Source organism: Vigna unguiculata, chromosome 5, assembly GCF_004118075.2.
Source record: "Vigna unguiculata cultivar IT97K-499-35 chromosome 5, ASM411807v1, whole genome shotgun sequence".
In the NCBI taxonomy this organism is placed as follows: domain Eukaryota; kingdom Viridiplantae; phylum Streptophyta; class Magnoliopsida; order Fabales; family Fabaceae; genus Vigna; species Vigna unguiculata.
Window position 1 is genome coordinate 26,264,370 of NC_040283.1, and position 6,050 is coordinate 26,270,419.

The 6,050-nt window shown below is 33.5% G+C and overlaps 1 protein-coding gene across 1 annotated transcript; it reads right to left on the minus strand.

Moving 5' to 3' along the window:
* Positions 1-2,181: 2,181 nt before the first annotated feature.
* LOC114184218 (ras-related protein RABA4d-like) lies at positions 2,182-4,942 on the minus strand. The gene is made up of 3 exons (XM_028071498.1): positions 4,860-4,942; positions 4,475-4,716; positions 2,182-2,857 (listed from the first exon to the last, which is right to left on the minus strand). Exons 2-3 carry the CDS (start codon positions 4,699-4,701, stop codon positions 2,416-2,418), a joined length of 669 nt encoding a protein of 222 aa, XP_027927299.1. The 5' UTR covers positions 4,702-4,716; positions 4,860-4,942; the 3' UTR covers positions 2,182-2,415.
* Between the last annotated feature and the right edge of the window lie 1,108 nt (positions 4,943-6,050).

Sequence of the window (6,050 nt, forward strand, 5' to 3'; positions counted from 1 at the left end):
TCCAATCTTAATTAGCATTTTTATTCCCAAAAACCCTTCCACACTTATGATGCCCAACCAATGTTTTAACCTTAAAGGTTTCCCTACCACCAACCTTGCTCGCCATAATTAAGAAACCATATTTTTTTACAAACCGTCCTAACTCTCTTCTGATCATTTTTAACAAATTGAACTTCTTTACCATTTAAAATACTATGCTCCATTAATGCTTGCTTAAAATCCTTCAAAGAAGAAAATTCCATTCCTAATTTGAACTTGAAGTCCTTTGTCATATCTTTACCACTCTATTTGGAAAATTTAGGCCCATCACGACCAACACCCTCATCACTATCAACATTTGAATCCAACTCATCAGTATCGTATTCGTCATTTATGTTATGTTCTCCAACTTCAGCATTAGTCACAAATGAACTTTCTCCAACATCTTTTTTAGTCCTCACTGTGCTCGAATTTCGTTTCATTGCTTTCCACCTATCCAAAACGGGCCCGATATTTCTAACAGGTGGCTCAATGTCCATCCCAAATCCATCATTATCATCTGCCACCCTTTCTTCTTCACTATCTTCTAGTTTATCTGCAGAAGAACCTTCATCCTTTTCAGACTCATCCTCAACTACGACATCTGCCTAACCAGCCCCATCCTCCTCACCCCCCAATTGTGCATCACTCCCCAGTTCTGCCTCACCCCCCAATTGTGCTTCACTCCCCAGTTCTGCCTCACCCCCCAGTTCTGCCTCTCCCCAGTTCTGCCTCACCAACCACATCACCCTCACCTCTTACTTCTACCTCATCCCCCACTTCTGCCTGACCTAGCTCTTCATCCATTCCAGCACCAACAATAAAATGAACTACTTCGGACTGACAAGGAACATACTGAACATATATATTAACCTCTTTGTTCCTATCCTCTGCATACTTAGCCAACGCTAATGCCTCCTTATCATCACTCAACAATTTTATATTGCTTAACAAATTTTGTTTTAAGCCCTTCCACCAAAGTTTAACATCTATAGCGTATTTAAACTCCTTTGGGATGCCTAATATTTCAAGGAATGACCAAAAATCTGGATCGATCCCTTTAACAACATGGATTTCACCCCTAACGTATTTCAATCCCTTATTCCTTTCAAACCTACCCAGCCCAACATGTGATGGAATGCGACCGTGAACCCCATTTCCAGCCCAACATTTCAAATAAATACACAAACCAAACAAATCGAACCACAATCCAACTTTAAAAACAATAAACAACTAACCTCACTTTAGAAATGGTGATTTCGTCGATAAAATCAAACCACGTAGTACCAACTTCTTCGTCGTTTTGTGATTAAAGTTAATACCTTTCGATTACAGATTCAAATAACTTATTCTCTCTTCGTTCACCGAACTACGTTTAGTCCCTAGGATTCTTAGCAAAGCCCCTTTCTAATTTTAACATAACCCTACATCAGATTATTTAACTAAAACGATTAGTAAAGCACGTGCCTTAAAAGAATTACTAATGTTTAACTAAAACGTGCAAAACAGATTCATCAAAATATAACTCAGCTGAAAATAGGATCCTGACGTGGCCTTCTGTTTGCCAGGTGTGTCAATTCAAACTAACAAAGTTTAAAATTGAGGACCAATTCCATGCAATTCAAAACGTCATGGACTAACAAGTTCACAACAGTTTCATGAATATAGGTATGTCATTTACATCCTCTAATGGTTTGGGGATTAGATTTCCTTCTAGTTTAAACAAAACTATCACCTTTAAACTTGGAAGAGGCATGCTTGTTGAGGATATCGCTTAGGCTGATATGCTTTATGCTAGGGTCTCCGGAGTAGGCATGGTGGTTATGTTTCTTCTGTCCTTTCTTTTGTCGGGTTTAGTATTGAATGTAGTATAAATGAAGTACATGATAATATGGTTGGAAAGACCATTGGTGGAATTGTTGCATATTCCACATTCTAAGTTTTCTGATTTCTTGTTAATCGGAAGAGGGGTAATATAGAAGTTACAGCTGCTAGAGATGCAATTGTGACTCAAACTATTCGTAATCATTCATTTAGATTCTTTGCCTGATAAGAAATGAGGGAAACAAGCTTGGGATGTTATTTTGTTTTTAAAACAAGCCTATAGTGCTTTCACTGGATTCACTTATTTATATTTTCATATATGTCCTAATTAAAGCCCTTTTAAAATTGTTTCTTCTATTCATCATCCATCACCTTGTTGAAGGGAGAACTTGTATGATTGTATTCACAAATTTAAATACACATAGCCTAAACATGGCTGGTGACTAAGGGGATAATCATCAAGAAAAGTAATTACTCTCTACAAACACCCATGACGTAAATAGGCAAAACTTAAGACAGCAATACGCTTCCCAAGAAGATCTAACAACCAAGAAGAGCTAAAATACACAAAAGCTAGGAGGCAAAACAACAACCTTTTTTTCCAGCATTATCAATTTCTTGGTTGGAAACAATTATTCTGCTTCCCTTAAGAAGCCCTGAACCCCCATTATCATCATCATTCGCAGTGAGTGATTTCTTGGCATGAATCCGATATATCTCAGTTAGAATGGTCAAAAAGCAAGTTTCAACATTAGTGGACTCAAGTGCTGATGTCTCCATAAAGAACAAATTCTCTCTTTGTGCAAACTCCTCTGCATCTTCCATTGGCACTGCTCTAAGGCTTGCCAAATCACTTTTGTTCCCAATTAGCATGACGATAATACTTGAGTCAGCATGACCTCGCAACTCTTCCAACCACCTTACCATGTGGTCAAATGATTGACGCTTAGTCATGTCATAAACTAACATTGCCCCTACAGCACCTCGATAGTATGCACTTGTAACTGCCCTGTACCTGTATCAGAAAAAGAGATCAATTTTCACAGGCTAAACTAAATACCAAATAAAAGCTTCAAATTTGGGAAGTCTATTGCAGATGGATTCAATGAAAGATGAAACTCAATCATTCAGGTGGAATTTAAGGAAGACATAAAGACAATCATTCAAATTTTGTGATGCAACCAGTAAACTGATTCCTTTCGGTATTTTCAGTTATAATATTTGTTTAGCACATAAATCTGATCTCCATTGACACAGAAAATGAACTATCAACAAAACCTAGTGGGAAGAGTTACCATATGAGATAAAAATCAATACCTACTTCATCACTGCAGGATCCAGCTAATAATGTTATTAATCTATTCAAGAAGGAAGTACAATACAAGTAAAGCTAGTGATTCCTTTCTTCTTTCGGAAACAGCTCAACATGTACATTTTATCCTCAAATCTGCTCACAAGATACCAAGTAAAGTTTTCTTTATAGCTAAATAAAAAGTGATATAAAACATGAAAGTCAGGTAGCCGAAATCATTCATTCTTTGCATTAGATAACCAGATTTAATTTCAGTTCTATTAGTTTTCTTGGTAGAAAGCTCAAGAACTAGTTTGATTAGATCCAGCTTTTCACAGCATTGTCGCCTAGTACGCAAAGTGTAGAAATTGCGTTCCCATTGCAAGTATATGTGCATGGTAATCTTATTGAATGCTTGTGTGGGTGGTACAGTACACTTGAAAGGTATGGTCTTGAATCCCGTATACATGAGATTTTAGTGTGGGGATTATATGGTCTTGGACTTTCTAATTATAGTGTCTAACTTTTGTGGTGTGGTTCTGTCGAGTTTTTCATATTTGATATCGAAGTATGGATTCCATTGGAGGACTTTGTACTGACTCTCAGTAGCAGTTACAAGCTTTTATGATATGATTCTTTCATCTATTGTTATACTGATAACATGAATGGGGCTCATCGGTTAATAATTAAGACTAAGGATGGAAAGATGATTGAAAATATTGTCTTAACCATTCAAGCAATATTCATTATGTTGAACAATATCCCCTATGATCGACTAGAAATGGTACTTCTAGCAGTGACAATCACGAAATTTTTCTGCAGACCCTTCTTTAGATGGTAATTAATACACTCAAGCATACATCTTCAAATTCACACAGTAGCAGCAAACAACTTTTCAAACAAACTTACATCAAAAAGTTAGTACAACTAATTTCAAATATATACGCCATTGCTACACAAGCACTAGCAGAGGTTAAGTTCCACTATATGTGAAGCCAAAAATCACCTTTCTCTATAAACATTTTCACAGAAATAACTGTACAGGTAGGTGTTTTTAGTGGAGTTTCAGAAGACTGAATTGACATGCTTTTGAATGAGAATCCTTACAAGTTTTCCTTTCCCAACAAATATCATCAAATTGAACTTAACCGTATGCTAAGTTGAATTAATATTTCTTTTATCTAGAGATTATTCCTGTATCATACGACATCCATGATAATAACCTAGGAAATAATTTGATTCCAAATATGCTTTCTGAATTATGAATTGATCCAATTCAAAGCTTTCCATGAAAAAATAAAAATGGGTAAATAAGCTTTGTTGGCAAAGTTAAATATATACCTTTCTTGGCCAGCGGTGTCCCAAATCTGAGATTTGACGGTCTTGTTATCAATGATGAGTGTTTTAGTCTGAAACTCAACCCCAATGGTTGCCTTAGAATCGAAGCTGAATTCGTTCCTTGAAAAGCGTGCAAGAAGTTGAGTTTTGCCAACTGCGGAGTCCCCAATCAACACCACCTTGAACACGTAATCAATCTTTTGGCTGTAATCCCCGTACAAATTCGACATCCTAAAAACAATTCCCTAACCCACATGCATCAAATTCTAATTAACCGCTATACAATTGGATCGTCACTCGTCACCATTTGTTTGTTTAAGAAATTGTAAGCAATCAAGAAATTGAATTTCAATTAGTAATAAAAAAAATACTGGAAGATCACGGATACTTGAGCGTGAGAACTTGGAGGGCTTGACGTGATGCAATCGGAGAAAGAAAATGAAGGCAAATTCTTCCTCCTTTCTGGATGTATTTGATTTTCTTGCGCTACACGGAATATTTCTTTTTCATTATTATATATTGTGATCATTAACATTGAAGTATAACTATTATTAATAAGGTATACTTCGTAAATAAATAATATATATATATATATATATATATATATATATATATATATATATTTCTTTTAATGTAATAAAAATTAAAAATAATAACAATAATGCATATTTTTGCAACTTTGATGTAATACTTAAAATTTTCTACACATTAATTTATTAATAAATATATCCGAGGTGTTTATTATGAATTAATTAGTTAAATATGTCAGATGGGTTTATAAAGGAAAAATTTATCCGGGACATTTAATAATAATGAAACTTTAGTTCTATTCATATAAAAGATATTTATACCATTCTAAAATTAAAATATTATGCAAATAAGTTTATGAATTTTTACTTTTATATACTAAAAGCGATGTGATTTTGAAAACATTTAATTTTCTCAAAAATAATAAATTATTGTTCAAAAATAAAAAATCTTTTAGTTTTATTTTTGGACTCGATAAAGATTTACCTCGCTTTTACATATTTTCACTTAAAATAAGAAATCATGAATCACATGTTAAAAAATTATTTAAAAAAATGGTTTAATATATTTTTTAACCCTAGAAGGATGAACAATTTCTTTTGCTATCCCATTCAAAATGAAATATCAGCGACGATGTAACTCTTAAAAAAGTATATGAGAGAATTGATTTGCTTTTTTTTTATGAAACATATTATATATTTTTTGGAAATTTAATAGATCATGCACTCAACCATTCCCAAGGAGAGACTTTTGATAAAAAAGAAATTTGGCCAACTCCAAAAAAAGGCCACATAGGAAACTAACCGATATATAAAAGAAAACAATTTCTTTTTTATATTTCTTTTAATTTTATAATTTGAATAATTTACAAGGGTGTCAACCCATGCTAGCGGTCGTAGAAAAAAAAAGCATATTCTTTTTTTTTCATAATAAATATATATATATATATATATATATATATATATATATATATATATATTATTGTGCATATTATATAAGAATATATTGAATATTGATGGAACAAATTTTATTAAGATAATAACTATTTTTT

Excerpts from the sequence above, each read along its gene's own strand:
- LOC114184218 (XM_028071498.1), bottom strand. The coding sequence starts at position 4,701 with ATGTCGAATTTGTACGGGGATTACAGCCAAAAGATTGATTACGTGTTC. Across the intron at positions 2,858-4,474 it reads GACACCGCTGGCCAAGAAAG|GTACAGGGCAGTTACAAGTG; the intron begins GTATATATTTAA and ends TTTCTGATACAG.